Raw genomic sequence first — 17,491 nt, 5'->3', positions numbered from 1 at the left:
TACTGCTCAGTCTGTCGGAGTCCAACTGCAAATACAATTTAATAAAACATGTGTAGTTTGTTTAAGACTATGACTTGCAATACTTTCCCACTCTTTGATATTGTGAAATCACCAACTGCTTGTTCTTTTTCAATAACATTGCTGGGCAATATTTACCAGGGATCTGAATGAATTCATCACATAGTAATCTTAATCCGGCCGACTATAAATATATAAAAGTGTGCCACCCACATATCAAAGAAAAGGGCCCAAAAAAAACCTCCGCCGACGGTAAATAGCATGTCCAAATCCTTAAACATGCGTAAACAATGTGCACGACATCAGTGGCCACCCCTTCCCATTCAGACCCACACAGCAGAACATAATTCATAGAAGAGTGTCACTCACGAAACGTGAGGATAAATAATCACACAACCCAAACAGATATGAGGAGGGAAATATTCTCACGCCATCATCTCGTCGTCGCACAGATGTTGCAGCTCTCCACTTTGTCCACTAGGTGTCGCTCAACTTCTACACCTGGCGCATCCAAACCCCCCCTCCGCCCCAACCTCTGGCCCGCATAGTCTGGGTTAGTAATTGCCTTCGACCAATCACATCGGAGGTGGGCGGGTCTCCATTGTTACTACAGATACTCGAAGAAGTTTGCGCCGACCTGCCGCAGCTGCACCTATGAGTCTTCACGTCAATGAATAGCCGCGGCCCGCGCGAGACGAACCAGCTGATTATGCCGCGATAAAGAGCATCTGACTCGCGCTCCGTCCGATAATGGCATGCGATGGTTCACCCGCGGAGGATTGCCCGGACAAAGTGATGCCCAGAGAAGCTCCGTGCACGTGCAACAAGAAGTGCAGGAGTCGGAGTGGCAGCGTTGTCTTCCTGGGATTATTCCTGCTGTCGCTGTCTCTGCACGCTGTCACCCTCGTCTGCTACTTGGACCTGCGGTCCGAAGTCAAAAGGGAAATTATCCTCCAGAAGCGGGATTCAATATTGACACTTGCGGGCAGTGACCTGGCTGACCCGGCGGCGGTGCTCTCACCCCCGCGGATGGACTCTGGCATCAGCCGCGGCGCAGAGGGTCATGAGGTAAAACATGTGATTTTTTTTTTTTTTTTTTTTAACTGTTTAAAAAAAAGAAGAAAAAAAAAGCCAGATGAGGAGCCACGACAGCTCATCCAAGGCGACATTGTTTTCATTCCTCACACGGAGGCTGTTCGTGTTCATTCACCTCCGTTCAGGTCTCCGGTTGCCGTATCGCGGTGTCGGGTTCTGTGCCTGCGCGCTGTCATGGCATGTTTGTGGGCAACTTACTCTACAGTAGCCTGTCACGAAGGTTTGCCAGCTCAGTTTCCAGACAAATATGTGCGCTCCCGTTGCGTGATTCAGCCTCTTGGACAAAGATGCACGAAGGTATGCGCTTTAAAGTCTGTCACCTGGCCAAAGTCTCCTGTTCAGGTAAACACACCCAGGGGAGGAAGGTGGAGAGGTATGGGGCGAACTGCCTTCTTAAAACGAGTATCTGCCAACAAAATGCCACAGATAACCAAGTTACTTAAGCAATGGCTTTATCTTCCCGTAATCAAAGCACATTTAACCCAATTCATCTTGTTTCCAGAGATCCCCAAACAGACAGAGGTCGATGCTCAGAGTTTAGGCTGCCTGCCCAGTTGGATTCTCAGAGACTGGTCGGTCAATGTGCTGGAGCAGGTGGACGGAAAATGAACAGGATCACCAGCAGGTGCAAAGCCCAAGGGCTGATGTAAATTCATCAGGACTTAGATGGAGCAGTTGGTACTTGGAGGCGAGCCAGCCGAGTCTCACATGTGTTTTCTTTTCTGGCCGGCGGGCTGATTGAATGTTCATTGTGTTGTCTGTGGCTTTGGCAACAGCTGCCCCCTCCCCATCCCCACCACCACACACTCCCTAATTTCATCAGTACAAAGGGACCGGGCGTAGGTCTCAACTTTGCATGGCTTGCTCAATTAGCTCACGTGTGACAGATGGTTGTGTAACCTTTTTTGCAGAGAAAATGATCCTCCGTGTGGGGCATTGGCTGGACATTTAGTTGTGCAGAAGCCCACACTTGGAGGGCGGAGGAATGGAAAGATTACAGAGGTCATTTGCTGGTATTGGTGTTTGCTCTGCAGCATTTTCCTCTCAGTGGCAAGCTCGGCCCATTCATTTAGTCGTCAATCTGTCCTTTGCGCAGCTTATTTTAGTTTGGTTTCCCCAGTTAAAGCCGAGTGAAATGGGCCTGGTATTCAACCCAGATGGTGACGCTTCATGAGGTGAAAGACTGTGGCCCAGCTGTAAATATTTAAGAGGGCTGTGATGCTGTCCTTGCCAGATGTCTGCATTAAACAACTCTGATTACACATCCCACAGTTTACATAGTTGGAGAAACAGGAGCATGTGGCATTCGGACGCAGCAGCCGCACTTGTTAGTTATCCGGGCATTTCCTTTGAAGAATCTCTTTTGTAGAGCTAGAAATTGTTTATTACATTTTTCACACAAGTCTTCATCAAAGCGACTTCAGCAGCCTCGGTCCAATTGGATGCAAAGTGCAGCTAAACAGACAAGTGTAAAAGTCATGGAAAGTCTTCAGAGGAAACTAAGCAAAAACAACCAGGAACAAACATACACACCACATAGACATGCATGCGACGTAGCAGACAGGAAGAGCATAATGCGCTTTGTCGTCGTAAAGATCCTATAGTATCGATGTGTAACCTTAGTTTGGATGGAGCGTACTCGGCTTCGTGGTGGAGTTTTATTTCGAAACAGACAAGTGGACTGTCTTTTGTCTTTTTGTAAACTGCTTTGCTCCCAAAATTAAGTGTGCTTTTCAGTTGTCAGCTGGCGTGGTCATGAGTGGAGCATCAAACATTTCTTTTGTTCAGTGGCTTCTTGATTCAAAAATAGTTTGAAGATGTTAATTTGAATTTAATTATAAAACGAAAACGCAGACCACATTTATTTTGAATCTAGGAATATTAGATTAGATTTTTTTACAACCAGGTTTAGGTTTGATCACACTAGAGTGCATTTCTATCCCATCTATGTCATCTTCTACTTATATTACAGCTATTTGCATTGCAATGATCCACATGTGATCTGAAGAAAGTGGTCATAGCTGTAACTCCCAGATATGTATCTCGTCTGGATAAGTGTCTGATCGGTGAACAGCGAGAGGGGCCGCTTGCAACTTGGTTTGGGGTGTCATCTCAGGGAAAGAAAGAAAATAAGGCAGGACATGCTGTCATACCATATTTGTAACATAACACTAGTTAAGCCCATCTGTTTGTCAGGATGTCTATAAAACAATGCCGTTGACAGGTTTATACATCTTCAGAGGTTTTTCTCGCAATATTACTCTTTGTGACAGGAAAATGTGCAATAAAAGGCGGAACAGTTTGGAGAGATCTTTGATGGATGTATTCACAAATGTCTGACAAAGTAACACTTCACTTCCAACGAGCAGCTTCGAAATGAGAGCAGATAACCTGTCCAAGTCTGACGTGGGACAAGACAGACCGGCATGCCCTCAGCGGTCCCAGTTGGGATGCCCTTGAGCTAGGCAGTAAACCCCGGCTGTCCTGTAAAAAAAAAAAGCCCCTCCCAGGTGTGTGCAGCTCGTGGGTCTGAAGCATGGGTGTGATGCAGGGCATTACTGAATGAGAGCAAGTGTTGCTCACAGTCAGCCTGACCCTCGTTCACCTGACCTAAGTGAGTGACACGTCATAAAAGCCAACCCATGGAATATTTAATTGTGCTGGCTCTGATAGCGTTTTATTCTTGAGCCGAACATTTTTCTTATAACCATTATATGAAATAATTTTCTCCTCTGATGTATGCCTTCAAAGTCTCAGAGAACAGATGCTGGAACATCTGGAGTCTAGTTAACGGCTATTAAAAAAAAGTCAGTTTGATGGGACACAAAGTCCTCAGCGGCATACAAGCGCTGGGGCACCGGGGTGGGCTGTCACCCACATCTACTTTAATTGTGACCTGTGCAGGATTAGTTAAAACAGCAGTATCATTGGCGCAGATGGAGCGAGTCTCCGTATCGGGAATGGATCAGTGTGGACACAAGTGTTGTAAAAGCACAAGGCCGAGGAGGTTAAAACATCAGAGGTATGAGGCCTCAAACTGTTCCTCATAAGATTGAATTGTCTTGACAGACGGATGGCGTAGACGCCCAGTGAAGATCAAGTCCACAGTCACAAACATCGACCAAAATAATACATTTTCAAAGCGTTCACGGCATTCAGCTGGGAGTCGCTTTGCCAGCAGTGTTGGAGCAATCCAAAATGTGATTGTCTGCTGACAGGCAACATTTCCCCAAGGTTGTGCTCCACAGCTTTTTTTAGATAAAAATCTATGGATTCCGTTATTAAATCACCCAAGTTCTGGTTCGAAACACATGGTCTTCCAGAGAGCAGTGTCTGATATTGGCTGTGGAAAGAACACTCCTTTTTTTTTTTTTTTTTTGTATTTTTAAGAAGAAAACATGCTGTCACATCTCTCGGCAGTCTGCATGCCATTAAAGTAAGTAATGCTTGTGGAGCAGTGATGGGCACCCATCTGGCACCCACAGCCATCAGCCCCGAGTTTCACCTCCTCAACTTTGTGACTTTACATTCTCAACCGCAATTTAGTCATTTAGACGCTGCGAGTCTGTGTTTTAGAGGCGTTGCTGTGACCACAATGGTTTAGAAACGGTATTGGTCAAAAGGGCTGGAGCCTTTTTTATTTTTGATAAAAGGCTTGAACATGTATAAATGTCAGGGAATGTCTGTGGTATGAGAGCAGCAATGGGAAGATATACAAGCTGGTGTAATAGTAAGTGCTATTAGGGCAAAAAGAAGTCTTGTGATCACTAAATTACACATCCCCGGGGTGACTGAATTTTAGTCATATCCTCACAGAGCAACGGGGAATCGCGTAGTCTGCGCGCAACAGCACACCCCACGCTTTGAAGATTTGAAAGCCCTCTAATTAATAGCATTTTCCCCTTGTGCTGAAAAAGAATGGTTTACTCAATAGTTGGCACTTGGCATACATACCAACACGTTGTCATCCTGATTTACTGTAACCCTGCATGCCTTTGAAGGGTACGAAGGCTGTAAATGTTGTAATGAAGTGAAATGAAGCAAACAAGGCGGCAGAACCATTTCTCATAGTCATAAAATTGCATAACTATTTGTGTTTTTTTATTTAAAGATCACTATGTTGCCTTCACGTGCAACAATAGACACTCCAGTTGTGGTAGTAGCCTAGCAGATTGCTTGTTTGTTTTTTGTCGTTCTGCTAGAGATTAATCCCGGGCCTTAAATTGGCTGTTGAATCATGTTTGGCTGTCAGAACAGACGAAAGTGTAATGCCATATGCCTGCACATGCACCCAGAATCCTTTGAGAGGTAAAAGCCCCCATATGCCAACAGCTGGAGAGGAGATGTGGAGACACCTGTGCACCAAATGAACGGCAACGTCGCTGCTCGCAGGAACATCTGGACATCTTTGTGTGTGTGTGTGTGTGTGTGTGTCGATGAACCACTCCAACACGTACCCCTTCATCAGAATTCCCGCGCATACAAGGTCTGACGCGGCTGGTCAGCGATGTAGCCTCGAACTTCTACGAGTTTGCCCAACACAGCCAGCGGGGTGTTTGACATGATACTGCTCATCCCTTACCACAAGGGAGCGGAGGGGCGGGGGGGGGGATTCTCAGATCCCACATCTGAGACGAGGTATAGAAGAAACTCCAAACATAACTTTTTCTGTCTGACTTCTTACGGTCTTTCAGTGGCTCTGCTTGAAAACCACACAAAGAGGCACTGGGAGTTCACGCCGCTTTGCCAGAGAAGGAGATTTCTCGCCGTTGGGGGTTTGGAGTAAACGTAACCACTATGTTTATTTGAGCGTCACAGCTGGAAACATGGAGTATGTCATCTAGTACCCAACTGGGATAGGCCCCATGGAGGAGAGAAAAAAAAGAGAGGTCAAAGTGTCTGTCAGTAAGCTTGTCTCATTAATTCCCAACAGTAAGAATAATTGATGCAACGTTATTTATTATCTTTTGATCCATGGGAAGGGGCTGCACGTGTCCCTGCTTTGGAGATGTCAGTTATCCAAACTCCAAGCAGTCCGGCACAGTTATTAGTCGCCTGGTCGTCTGTCTTCGGCTGTCGAGAGCCTGTAAGCCTCGCACTCCTACCATTCATCCTGCCGACACTGACCGAAAGCGAGGAAAAGGAGGCTTTGGGTGGTCTTTTGTGTTTCCAGCGTCGCTTTTCTTTGTCTATCGAATTCTGGGAACCCTCCAAAGATGTGCTCACAAACTGGCTGTTCTAACAGAAAGCAACTTTAGAAACCAACTGCGTTTTTAATACTCTGAATACTCGGCACGACACCATATTTTTTGGTGTCGCGGCCGGCCTCGTCTCGAGCGTGCCACAGTCAGGTCAGCACGTCCCGCGGAGTTCATGTGAATGTAGGTCGACCAGAACCAGTCACATAAGAACACAGGCATGCGGTTTGTCCCGCCACTCACTCGCCCATGGGAACACCCCACCACTGTAGCATAGCGTTTCCTGTTTTTAGGGATGAGCTCAGATCCTTTTCTTTGACTTTTTTTTTAGCTTATTCATCTACCTCTGAATAGGCCTGGGACCAGGTGCCCCATGAATGGGTATTGCTCTCAGATTAACCACAATTCACGTCCTCCTTTTGTACAAAAAGGTGAATTTTAGAGCAGTCTTGTCGAGGTGACTGTCTCAAACGGCAGAAACACAGACAAAAGTGACTTGGGTTACAGGATGTGTTACAGCCCCATTGGGACAGACAATGACTTGGCTACAAATGAATGTGCTGGCTGACAGTGTCTCACATCTTTTCAAATGCCCCAAGTTGTCTCTGTGCAAACATTATAGCCCAAGATTAGAAAAGGCCACTTGTAACTTGGGTTTCGCTCCCAAAAACTTGTATCACTCATTCCTTTTGTTTGCTCCGAATCAATATATGGTGGTATTCATGTTCGGAAGGAGCGTTTCGGTGTGTACAGCGGGTGGCCCTCTTGAATTTCCTGCCATACGAATTTACATTCTCAACATGTTCTTTTGTTTTTCGCCAGGAGAAGTTACTACACCGACATAGTGAATTCCATGCCACGGAAGACCACAGGGGCATAACTCAGCGGGCGAAAAGAAGCCCCGGCAAGCCACCAGAAATGGGTATGTTTGTTTGGATTCCTCCTAATTCCCTAATACTGTCTGGTCCTCAGACCTATACGACACAGAAGTGGTATAGTGACCCTGTATTGTCTCCCACCTCACTCCTCTGTCGCCTTCATGACAAAAAACCCTAGGCGCTTTCTGGTGCACCTGCGTCAGTCTATTGATTGGATGTACTTGGCAGAGGCCTCGTCGTCTGTCAGCGTTAGTTTCTGTCCGTCTTGTTTGTTTGGAGGAGATTCGATACAGTGTAAATAACTTTCGGTGGTCTTGAAGTTATTACATTTTCAAAACAGTTTGTTGATGGTTTCTCACTTCTTGGGGAATTTATTTTTACTGCTTTGTGCTTACTTAACAAAGCAGCTCCACCACATAATGTGGCAGAGTTTATAGAGCAAAGGATTAAATGGTATGGGATTGATTATTACTTGGATAGCATACAAGGACAATATGGAGTTTGGGAGGGTTTCACCAATTTGAAACAGACAGCCAAGGTCGTGTTTATTTCCCCCGTCTCTAAATAATATCAGGTCCCCAAAATATCTTTTATGTCCGTCAAATAAGCAGAACGAGAACTTCAGTCAGGTCGGTCCTCCTGGAAAATAAGACTAAACTAAATCCCTTCATCGTACATGCTTTTATTTTAAGGGACCAGGTGGCCGTTTCTGAAAGAGGTTATCATCCGAGACTTTGATGGCTTTCATTAATTCCACCAAATTGATTTATCATAATCAATGGCTCCGCAGAAAACCATATGGCCAATATGTCTGAATTTGCTTTTGTAGTTTTTGTTTAGAATGTGAGCTATGCAAATAAAAAAAGCAGAGCCTTTGAAGTTTCATGTCTGAGTGGAACAAGTGCAGCATGATCACAAGGCATTCCAATGTCTGTGGCGTGACACTGAATACTTGGGAGGGGGGAGTTTAGTGATTGTGTTTAAATTAGAAGAAAAAACTCACCTTTGAGACTTTCTACATAAATCAGTAAAGTCCCGAGCCTCTAAACACTAATCATTCCCAGGTCTCTCCTCTGCTCTCAGCGCACAGACAAAAGCTTTTGTAATCTCAGCCTTAGAAGTGTGTGTGTGTGTGTGAGTGTGTGTGTCCTGTGTTTGCACGCGTGTGTGTCCTGTGTGTGTGTGTGTGTGCGTTCTGGGCACTCCTAACGGGCACCAGATCCCAGATAGGGCTGCTCGTTAAGAGAAATCTATGCGGATGCATCCAGTCATTTAGCCAGAGGAGAAACACTGGCCATATGTTTGAGGGGGACTCAAACTGTGAGGTTTTAAGGTTAAATGGTCTTTGTAGTTGTAATGACATGGTAAACACAAGAGCAGCGAGACGGCTTTTTTGAAAAGGATTCTTCAGCTGCACACGGAGCGAAAACACGGACACACGCACACCGAGTGCATTTTGTCTTTCAAGCACTGACATAGATGCCCCACCAACGGCCATGCACGCGCGCACACACATACACGCACACACACACACACACACACACATATGGTTGTAAAGGGGAGACGCACACACACATGTACACACACTTTCATCTGCATTCGCCATCTGGGCTTAATTCAAAGAAAAGGATTTTGGCAGGATAAAGTATCTCTCTAATGATCTTCTCCAGTTCCACTGCCTGTGAATGCTTAAGGCACTTGTTCATACAGAGGAGGTGAAACCACACTTACAAATTACTACACTAGAAGATACCACAGACTGACATACCTCCACTCCAGTGTTCAGTGCCGAGCATCTGAATCTGTTATTTTAGCCCTTGTAGGATACCCACACGGAATGAAGCTGGATACTCGAGATGTTATCTGAGATGGTAATTGTTCAGGAGACCATTTCAAGCTCAATCACACTGGTTTTGTTCCTCACAGAATCCACTGGAAGGGAAAGACGGAGAGAAAAGAAAAAAGGTAATGAATAATTCCGACTACATCTCAGTGATCTTGGTCATTGATTGTCCGCTACCTGCTGCCTACTTTCTGGAAGTATCTCTGCTAAGTCGTCCAAAATAGAACATCCATGTTGACATAAAGCGATACAATATGTACTGGCTGTACACCAGCCTTTCATAAAATAATTTACAATCTGTACAGATGCTGTGCAGATGTTGAGCTACATAAATACAATTGACCCAACAGTCCAAAGATTAACCTGCTGAGTTTAAAAAAATGTTTTTTTGAAAGTTTAGCAACCATTTTACTTTCTCTCTTTCCAGGGAAGAAGCGGTCCGTGCCGGGCCCCCCTGGTCCTCCTGGACCCCCCGGCCCACAGGGGCCGCCGGGCATCCCTGGAATCCCCGGTATTCCAGGAAGCAACGCTGTGGGGCCCGCAGGACCCCCCGGGCCCCCCGGGCCACAAGGACCTCCGGGCACTCAAGGTCCAGCAGGTATTAAAACTTAAAATAGAAATGACGACGCTGATAACGCGCTGAGATAGACAATACTCCAGGCAGAGTAGTGGGGAACACCCACGCGTTGAGAGATTTGTTCTTAGATTACAGCATGCAGACACGTTCCCACACTCGAAAGGGGGCTCAAGATGTCAAAAATCGATGAAATCACTGCCTTCACCGTGAGACTCTCTGATGCAGGATGTCAAACATGGTGTGGGAGAGCAGTGATCGTTCTTTAAACTCTTTCAGTGTTTGTTTTATTTGAATCATCGTCCTCATCTCCTTTGTTCCTTAGCAGTGTGTAAGGCCAAAAATGTATTATGTCTCTCTCCTTTATTGTTGCAGGGGTTCCCGACAAGACCAAAACAAAAGAATTCCAGGTAGAGCATGTCAGCTATTGAAATTACATTTCACCCCACAAGCCATCCCTGGTGAAACAGCTGTTCTCTTGTTTTAATGTGTATCACGCATTACTCACCAGAGATCTTTTTTCTCTTTTGCTTCTCAGCCTGCAGTGGTTCATTTGCAAGGCCAGGAGACAACCATCCAAGTGAGAGAAGGTGGGACTTCTGTCTATAAAAATGATTGACATGTCAACACCCTTTGTCAAAGCACTGGATGTGCAAATGTTCTACTTACGGAATAAATATACGATTTTATGGTTTAGAATGCTGCTGCCAATATTTACTTCAAGATTGTAGTTGCCCTAAAGTAATTGTATAGCTATTTGACAATTAGTTTACTCTGCTTGTATTATCAATTAGACACATGGTCAATCGGGTCAAGAGCAGAACCCGCGCATGTTAACAGATTTAAGTCACTTTGAATCACTTTGTCTGAAAAGGAGTGTAAGCATCGTTAGCAGGTTTCTATACTCTGCCAGTACTGAGCTCTGGTTGTATTTAAACACTGCAGAGAGCTGTTTATGTTGACTGGTTGCCTCTTGTTTGTTTGCTGTGACATGTTTAGATCTTTCTGAAGGCATCCTTAGGAACTGGAAGATGGTGTCCATCCATCACCGCGTGTTTAAAATGCACTCTCGCTCCGGAGAGCTAGAGGTGCTGCTGGACGGTGTCTACTTCATCTATAGTCAGGTAGAAGTGAGTACGGTCCTTGACGCAACTCTTATAATTTACAGTTCAATGTGAAAAATAACTGTCAGTTTCTCTGAAGCTAAGCTTAAAAACCTGCTCACTGTGCTCATCCATAAATGTGAGTTATAGAAGGAGAAATATTTATTTTCACTCTCCAAAAGTGAACATCAATAACTTAAACCCTCGTGTGATGTTCTGATATTCCAGCTGTGCCAGGTATAAATAAGTAATTAAATATCATGTGGATTTGTTTTGGCTACCCCTCTCAGTCTTCTGTGAATTTCATGTCTCCACCAGGTGTACTACCTCAACTTCACTGACATTGCCAGCTATGAAGTGATGGTGGACTCCACCCCGTTCCTCCGCTGCACCTGCAGCATCGAGACAGGCCAGCGCAAGTTCAACACCTGCTACACGGCTGGGGTTAGCCTGCTGCGCGCCGGCCAGAGGATCTCCATACGCATAGTGTATGAGGACACGCTCATCAGCATGACCAACCACACCACCTTCCTGGGAAGTGTCAGACTTGGAGAGGCTCCATCTGCTGGACAGAACTGATAACTACACAACCACCTGCCCTCGACATTGAGATGCCCCGTCTTGCCCCTGATCAGAGGAAACTTAGATCCTCCGGGTTATTAACAGCGAGGAAGCCTCTGGGTGACTTTTGTTCACTTTCACAGTTCTGTGTTAAAAAGGACAATATCGACCGTTCCACTTCCCCCCCCCTCACATTGATTCTGTGCAAAGAGATCAGCCTTGATGAGCCTCACCAAACAAAAGTTTCTATTTATCGTCACCATTCTGTGTCAACACGCCATCTCTCTTTATAACCAGGAAGGACACTGCGCTGACATATACTTAATATTTACATATTGTCAAGTGCTGTTGAATGATGATCTTGTATCTCCAAAAACACCAGCTATTCAAAATGTTTATCTGCAGTTTTTATACTTGGCCATTTTAATTAATTTAATTATATTAACAGTTATCAGTAAGTGCTTAAAGCACGATATGCCCCTAGGTTATTATATAATAATAATAATAATAATAATAATAATAATAATAATAATAATAATAATAATAATAATAATAAAAAGTTCAAAGCAAGTATAAAGGTATCTATGGAGTTATAAGGTATTCACAAAGCAACAGCACTATATATTTTGCACACATTTGCACTACAGCATCCCTGCAGAATATCAGTGATATGTTTGGTTACAGTGCTATTGTTTAGTTACCGTATGAATGAATCCATGTGGAAAAATGATAGTTGTTTATACGTCTCTGTACATATTGTATATAAAAAGGGATATACTTTTGTAAATGGAGTTGATTGATGAATTAAAATGTTTCATTTTCTGTCTAAATGCATTGGTCTGTCTCTTGTGTTTTGTGTAGCGGATGGTATTGATTTAAAAGGCTAAAACTTCGCTCTCATATTGGACTCCGCTGGCATGAGTTTTGACAAGAACAAATGATGCTCTTTGATGCCTTTGTTTTTTTTAAATGTTGCTTTCACTTTGCAAGTTTCACAATACACTGCACATTTGGCTGTAATCGTCATACTATCTAAATTAGTTCCATCTTGAGAGGCAAATAGGAGATAGTTCCTCATTTAGAATCTCATTTTGAAACCAAACATTTAGGTTTCCGGGGTTAACTGATGTGTGACCTCACCCATTTTAGTAACTTGAGGACATCGAGTCGGTCTCTCCAGTATCGCAATGCTTTACAATACTTTATTATCACTAGCAGCATTTATGTTTTGTCTTAGTCTTTTCCTGGTGCACAGAGCCAGTGTTTTGGAAATTGATTTTCACAAACTCCAAGGGGACATAATTCAACAATTAAATCAGCCGCGTTCTGAGGGAGTCAATGGGAAACTGGCCAAGATGTCTAAAACAAGGGAGGTATGTCACTGATTATGGAGGATGGAGTCATCTTGGACATTGTACTACTGAGATTTATGCCATTAGTGAGTATTCTGATAGCGTTGCAATAATAAATTCTGTCCTAATGCTTTGTTTTCTCTTAGGACATAAAGCCAAGTACTTTGCAAAAAGCTAAAAGTTCTCTGAAGATATCTTCCAGGAGAGTGAAACGACAACAGGGCAACTGCAGATGTGGGTTGGAGCAGAGAACTGAACATGTGTCCATTAGTTATGGTCTAATCTGGTAGTGAGAACATAAACAGTACATGCTAAGTTAATTAAATTAAAGTATTATGTTTATTTCCTCCTCTTGCCAGCTTCAACATCATTCCTGCAGTTAACAGCTAACACTAACAAACAGCCAGACATAAGAGGTAAAACTAAATGCTAGTCCTTGGCTGTAGCAATGCACCGTATGCCATTATTTTGAATAAGTATATCTTGCCTTCTCCCATAGGAAATATAACAGTGATCCCTTGGACTGTTTCTGCGCAGCAAGGAAATGCAATTTCACAAAAGGAAAACAGAATTGTTGTCCAAGAAGATGGATATTATTTGGTGTTTGGACAAGTATGGTGTCACTGTAACTCAAGCATAACTAAATTGATATTAGATCTGATTTGTTCCAACTGTTCCGCTAATGTTCTGCTTAATCCACAGGTTTTGTTTAAAAGCCCAAGTACAGTTATGGGTCATATCATTCAAAGTTTGGGTTCCACTAGAAGGGGGACGACATCAACGTTGCTCTTGCGCTGCCTGCAGGAGATGCCTGATGAAGCTCCGGCTAATACATGCTACACTGCAGGTCAGTGAGGCGACGCTGCGGCCCTGCACTGTCTTTAACTACTTAAAAGATATAATATTCTTATTCCCTTCCTTGCCAAGTGAGATCACTGATACCTCTCTCATGTTTACATGGTAAATATAAGCTACAGCCAGCAGGTGGTTAGCTTAGCTTAGCACTCAGCCCAGCTGGTCTTGCTCTGTCCAAAGCATGAACAAAATTCACAAAGAGGCACCTATACCTTGTTTGCGTAATTTGCACTGAAAAAAAAGACAAATTGTGTTTTTTTCTGTTGATTATGCGTCATGCTGGACTAGATTTTGTCCAGAAGTAGGGACTTCCTGCAGTTTCACTGTTCCTTTAACTGAAGCTTTTCCACTTATATCTCAAAACACCAAATCAGGGCATATCTTTTGTACATACAATATGGTGTTGACCCCTCCAGAACAGCACCAGACACTGTGCCCAGAAGCTTTAAAGCTGGCCTCATTAGGAGACATTATCTCAGTGTTTTTCTTTTATTTGTCCCCAATCTTGTGACTCCTCTGATGCCTTCATGTATCCTCTGCTACAGGCATTGTGCAGCTGCATCAGGATGAGGAGCTCGAATTGGTGGTACCATACAGACCCCATGACCTCATCTCTATGGACGCAGAGTTTACATTTTTTGGTGTCATACAGCTAAACTGAAACAGGACAGAATGAAGATGATAAACATGCAGCTTGTTACTGCAGGATGTAGCTAACTGACACTAAGCCATCTGAGGGGACGCTGATAAAGGGCCGAGTGACTGATGGCAGCAGGAAAAGTGTTGGGACTCTTTTAGTGAACATCATATCTTTACTACTCTTAAACACCTTTAGCTGTAAATGTTCATGGCGTATCTTTCATGTAGTCCGCCTGGGCTGTCCCCGAGCATTGTTTATGTGTGCTTCCACCTCCTTTCATCAGTCTATTTTAACACGTCTCCACCTCCACTTCGTCTGTTTATTTGTTCCTCTCGCCTATTTTAGACTGGTTTCCGTTTTCCAAAGACTATGTCAGGAACAAACAAAGGTATTCATTTATATCGTTCTGCTCTGGGGGTGTTTTCCTGGCGGACACTAACTGCTCAACGCTGTAAATATTTAAAGATAGCATGATTACTTTTTAGTTGTTATAAATGGGATAACATGCCTGAGTACAAATTAAAGGCCATGAAGGCTCATTTTGAATGTATGAATCTGTGTAACTGGCTCCAATAAACACAAAAATATGACCGTATTTGTCTAAAAGCCTGTTCTTATCCAAATTAAAAACCCTTCAGATACATTCTTAATACAAAGTGATGTATAAGTGGGCAGGCCTTTATTGTCTAAATATAGAATGCCCAGTGCCTATCTGTTGTCCACAGCTGTTTTCTCTCCCTTTTTTTAAGAAGCATGGCTATAAGAGGGTGTGTGTGTATGTGTGTATGTTTATGAGCTCTGACAACAGTAGTATTACAGTCAAACAGCAGCAGAAGCAAGAGCAGAGGGAGGATGTTCTCTAATCTCCTGCTACTCTGGTCAATCAGCCAGGACCTTTATATAACTGGACTGACACATGACGAGCCAAAGGTAGGCTCAAGCTTTATAATTGAAATGTTGTGTAATATCATTGATATTGTTTTCTAAATTTGGTTTCCATTCCATTTCCTTTCATTATGATTAATGTGCTTTTCAATTCAAGGAGCAATCCTGGAAAAACCAGAACCTTTATTCTGTCCCGCTGGATTTGGATGTAAGGCTTAGGAGGCTCGACCTGTCCAATAACTTCATCAGACAGCTGCACACACTTGCTTTGCCGTACTTGGAACAGCTGGACCTGAGCTCCAACCAGCTGGATCTCATCTCCGAAGATGCTTTTGAAGACCTGGATCGACTTGAGGAGTTGAATTTGTCCAGAAATGCACTGAACCTCGACGTTGGCAGTAACGGCAAAGCCCTCAGATCCATCAGTCAACTGAAGAGTTTGGACATATCAATGAACGACTTGAGTGATGATGCAGTGGAACTGTATCTTCGAAACAAATCGTCTCTTGATCAACTTAAGATGACTGGTAATGTTTTAACAAGACTTTCACACAACTTGTTCAAAGAGAGTAAAGGTTTGAGGGCCATCACCATTGATAACAATCAGATATCGGTGATAGAACAGGGGACATTTGAACCCTTGAGACACTTAGAGATGCTAAATTTGTCCAGAAACAACCTTGTGCATATATGTGATTTTAAATTACGTCAAGTTAAGTATCTGAATCTCAGTCGAAACTCAGTTGAGTTCTTTGTTACGCGTGAGGATGACCAGTTGTACAGGCTGGAAATTCTTGATCTGAGTCACAACAAACTCCTTTATTTCCCAATTGTTCCGAAATTGAACAATTTGAGGTATCTGCATTTACAGAATAATTTGGTTGGTGCCTTAAATTCGGAAGCTACAATGGTATCAGAGGCCAATAATCTTTATAGTGAGATTACGAGTGAGAAAACAGTAAAAAATGACCTACACTATAACTGGAGGCAGATGCCACTGATTTATATTGATCTGAGCTATAACCACTTCAGGTCTTTTCCACTGGAGACTTTGAGCCGTCTTACATCATTAGAAACTCTGAATTTTAGTTTCAACTGCTTGCAAAACATCACCTGGAATATAAGAAATGATGACGTTTCAGGATTCCGTCGGCAGCTTTTCTTTCCCTCTTTAAAGTACCTTAACCTGCAAAGTAACGGACTTTCATACATTTCTCCACTTTTTCTCAAAGCGCTCACACAAATAGAAACATTGAATCTACAAGACAATTCTGTGCAGCCTTGTGCCTCTATTGACCAATCACAGGAGATACATCTCAACACCTCATGTGTTGCCATTGGCCTGCTCAGGACTCTTAAGCACCTCAATCTGAAAGAAAACCACATCAAAATACTTCACCCAAACACTTTTCTAAAGACCTCTTTGGTTTCTCTGAACCTTGCAGGAAATCCCCATATAGTAGTGCGAGGGGATGCATTTGAGGGTGTGCAAAAGACTCTTCAGTCCTTGATCATCAGTGAAATAAACATGACCAGCTCTGATCTGTCTTTACCCTGCATGCCAGTGTTAGCTCAGCTAAACATATCGAACAACCACCTTGATGTGATACCCAGCAGTTTGAGCTGCTCTCCTCTGAGAGAAATAGACATAAGAAATAATCATTTTGTGTCTCTAAATAATTCTTTAATCCTTGCTTTATCGGTGCGCCTTAATCTTATGTATATTAGTGGAAATCATTTCAACTGTTGTGACAGTAGATGGCTGGTTATTGCACATGAGTTAAAGATGAAACTGCCTGATGTTAATGACACTGTATGCTTTACAAGTGATATAACCATAGCGATGACAGAGTATCTGAAAAAGCCTTCAGGGTATTGTTTGTTTCATACAAAAGCACAGGAAGTTCACTTTGGAACAATGGTCATCATTGTTTTATTTGTAACTGTACTATCAACAGTGCTCATCATACTCACCAGGAAGGTGTGTTGCACGCAGAGATCATTTATAGTGTGATATGTTAAATCTGTGGTCATTGGTTTATTTTGGACATGGTTCTATCTACGCACCTGGGTTACATTAAGGAACAGTGAGAAACTGGATAGCTAACTAAAGTAACTGAAATCCTTTTGAGTTTAATTTTGCGTAATACAATTCAGTAAAATATTCATCATCTAACACGCTCCCCCTGCACATTATTAATCTTGTAGAACATGCATCACGCTGTGTGACCTGTGCAGCCAAATTGTTGTGATTAAAATTGACTCCCAAGGTGTTTGGTTACGATATGAGTGCCAAAACGCTAATCAGGCGGAGAATTTTTGCCCATCCTTCATTGTGAAATGTTTGCAAGCAATCGAAAAGTGTAACCTTGGCTCAATTTTGTATGACATCTGTGAGGCCTTGCACAACATTCCCGGAATCTGAACTCCTGAACAATTTAATAAATTGCCAATAAGAGGCCTTGTACACATACACACATACAGTACGT

The 17,491-nt window shown here is 43.3% G+C and overlaps 3 protein-coding genes across 5 annotated transcripts; all 3 read left to right on the top strand.

Moving 5' to 3' along the window:
- Nucleotides 1-673: 673 nt before the first annotated feature.
- On the top strand, nucleotides 674-12,030 carry eda (ectodysplasin A). Of its 2 annotated transcripts, none has more exons than XM_068590773.1 (8): nucleotides 674-1,086; nucleotides 7,134-7,233; nucleotides 9,116-9,154; nucleotides 9,460-9,630; nucleotides 9,982-10,016; nucleotides 10,145-10,196; nucleotides 10,606-10,730; nucleotides 11,028-12,030. In XM_068590773.1, the coding sequence occupies exons 1-8, from the start codon at nucleotides 769-771 to the stop codon at nucleotides 11,286-11,288; spliced, it is 1,101 nt and encodes a 366-aa protein (XP_068446874.1). In that variant the 5' UTR covers nucleotides 674-768; the 3' UTR covers nucleotides 11,289-12,030. The 2 variants fall into 2 exon arrangements, with proteins under 2 accessions (XP_068446874.1, XP_068446865.1); XM_068590764.1 differs by having other exon boundaries at nucleotides 10,606-10,736.
- A 418-nt stretch (nucleotides 12,031-12,448) lies between these two features.
- On the top strand, nucleotides 12,449-14,362 carry LOC137795451 (tumor necrosis factor ligand superfamily member 13B-like). Of its 2 annotated transcripts, XM_068592955.1 has the most exons (6): nucleotides 12,449-12,643; nucleotides 12,769-12,856; nucleotides 12,982-13,038; nucleotides 13,122-13,234; nucleotides 13,325-13,469; nucleotides 14,023-14,362. In XM_068592955.1, the coding sequence occupies exons 1-6, from the start codon at nucleotides 12,458-12,460 to the stop codon at nucleotides 14,136-14,138; spliced, it is 705 nt and encodes a 234-aa protein (XP_068449056.1). In that variant the 5' UTR covers nucleotides 12,449-12,457; the 3' UTR covers nucleotides 14,139-14,362. The 2 variants fall into 2 exon arrangements, with proteins under 2 accessions (XP_068449056.1, XP_068449048.1); XM_068592947.1 differs by having other exon boundaries at nucleotides 13,122-13,469.
- Nucleotides 14,363-14,969: 607 nt separating this feature from the next.
- Nucleotides 14,970-17,151, top strand: LOC137795445 (transforming growth factor beta activator LRRC32-like). The gene is made up of 2 exons (XM_068592934.1): nucleotides 14,970-15,047; nucleotides 15,160-17,151. Exons 1-2 carry the CDS (start codon nucleotides 14,970-14,972, stop codon nucleotides 17,014-17,016), a joined length of 1,935 nt encoding a protein of 644 aa, XP_068449035.1. The 3' UTR covers nucleotides 17,017-17,151.
- The last annotated feature ends 340 nt before the right edge of the window (nucleotides 17,152-17,491 follow it).

This window comes from Clinocottus analis, unplaced genomic scaffold, assembly GCF_023055335.1.
Source record: "Clinocottus analis isolate CAN_PGR_092001 unplaced genomic scaffold, fCliAna1.0.p SCAF_10, whole genome shotgun sequence".
In the NCBI taxonomy this organism is placed as follows: Eukaryota; Metazoa; Chordata; class Actinopteri; order Perciformes; family Cottidae; genus Clinocottus; species Clinocottus analis.
The sequence above is the reverse complement of the archived record's forward strand: the minus strand, read 5'-3'. Positions and strand labels throughout refer to the sequence as shown.

Bases quoted from the DNA above. Each gene is read 5' to 3' on its own strand.
- LOC137795445 (XM_068592934.1), top strand. From the start codon at position 14,970: ATGTTCTCTAATCTCCTGCTACTCTGGTCAATCAGCCAGGACCTTTAT. The intron at 15,048-15,159 runs GTAGGCTCAAGC...TTTCAATTCAAG, and splicing joins TGACACATGACGAGCCAAAG to GAGCAATCCTGGAAAAACCA.
- LOC137795451 (XM_068592947.1), top strand. From the start codon at position 12,458: ATGCTTTACAATACTTTATTATCACTAGCAGCATTTATGTTTTGTCTT. The intron at 12,857-12,981 runs GTGGGTTGGAGC...TCCTCTTGCCAG, and splicing joins ACAACAGGGCAACTGCAGAT to CTTCAACATCATTCCTGCAG. The intron at 13,039-13,121 runs GTAAAACTAAAT...CTTCTCCCATAG, and splicing joins CAAACAGCCAGACATAAGAG to GAAATATAACAGTGATCCCT.
- eda (XM_068590764.1), top strand. From the start codon at position 769: ATGGCATGCGATGGTTCACCCGCGGAGGATTGCCCGGACAAAGTGATG. The intron at 9,155-9,459 runs GTAATGAATAAT...CTCTCTTTCCAG, and splicing joins ACGGAGAGAAAAGAAAAAAG to GGAAGAAGCGGTCCGTGCCG. The intron at 9,631-9,981 runs GTATTAAAACTT...TTATTGTTGCAG, and splicing joins GGGCACTCAAGGTCCAGCAG to GGGTTCCCGACAAGACCAAA.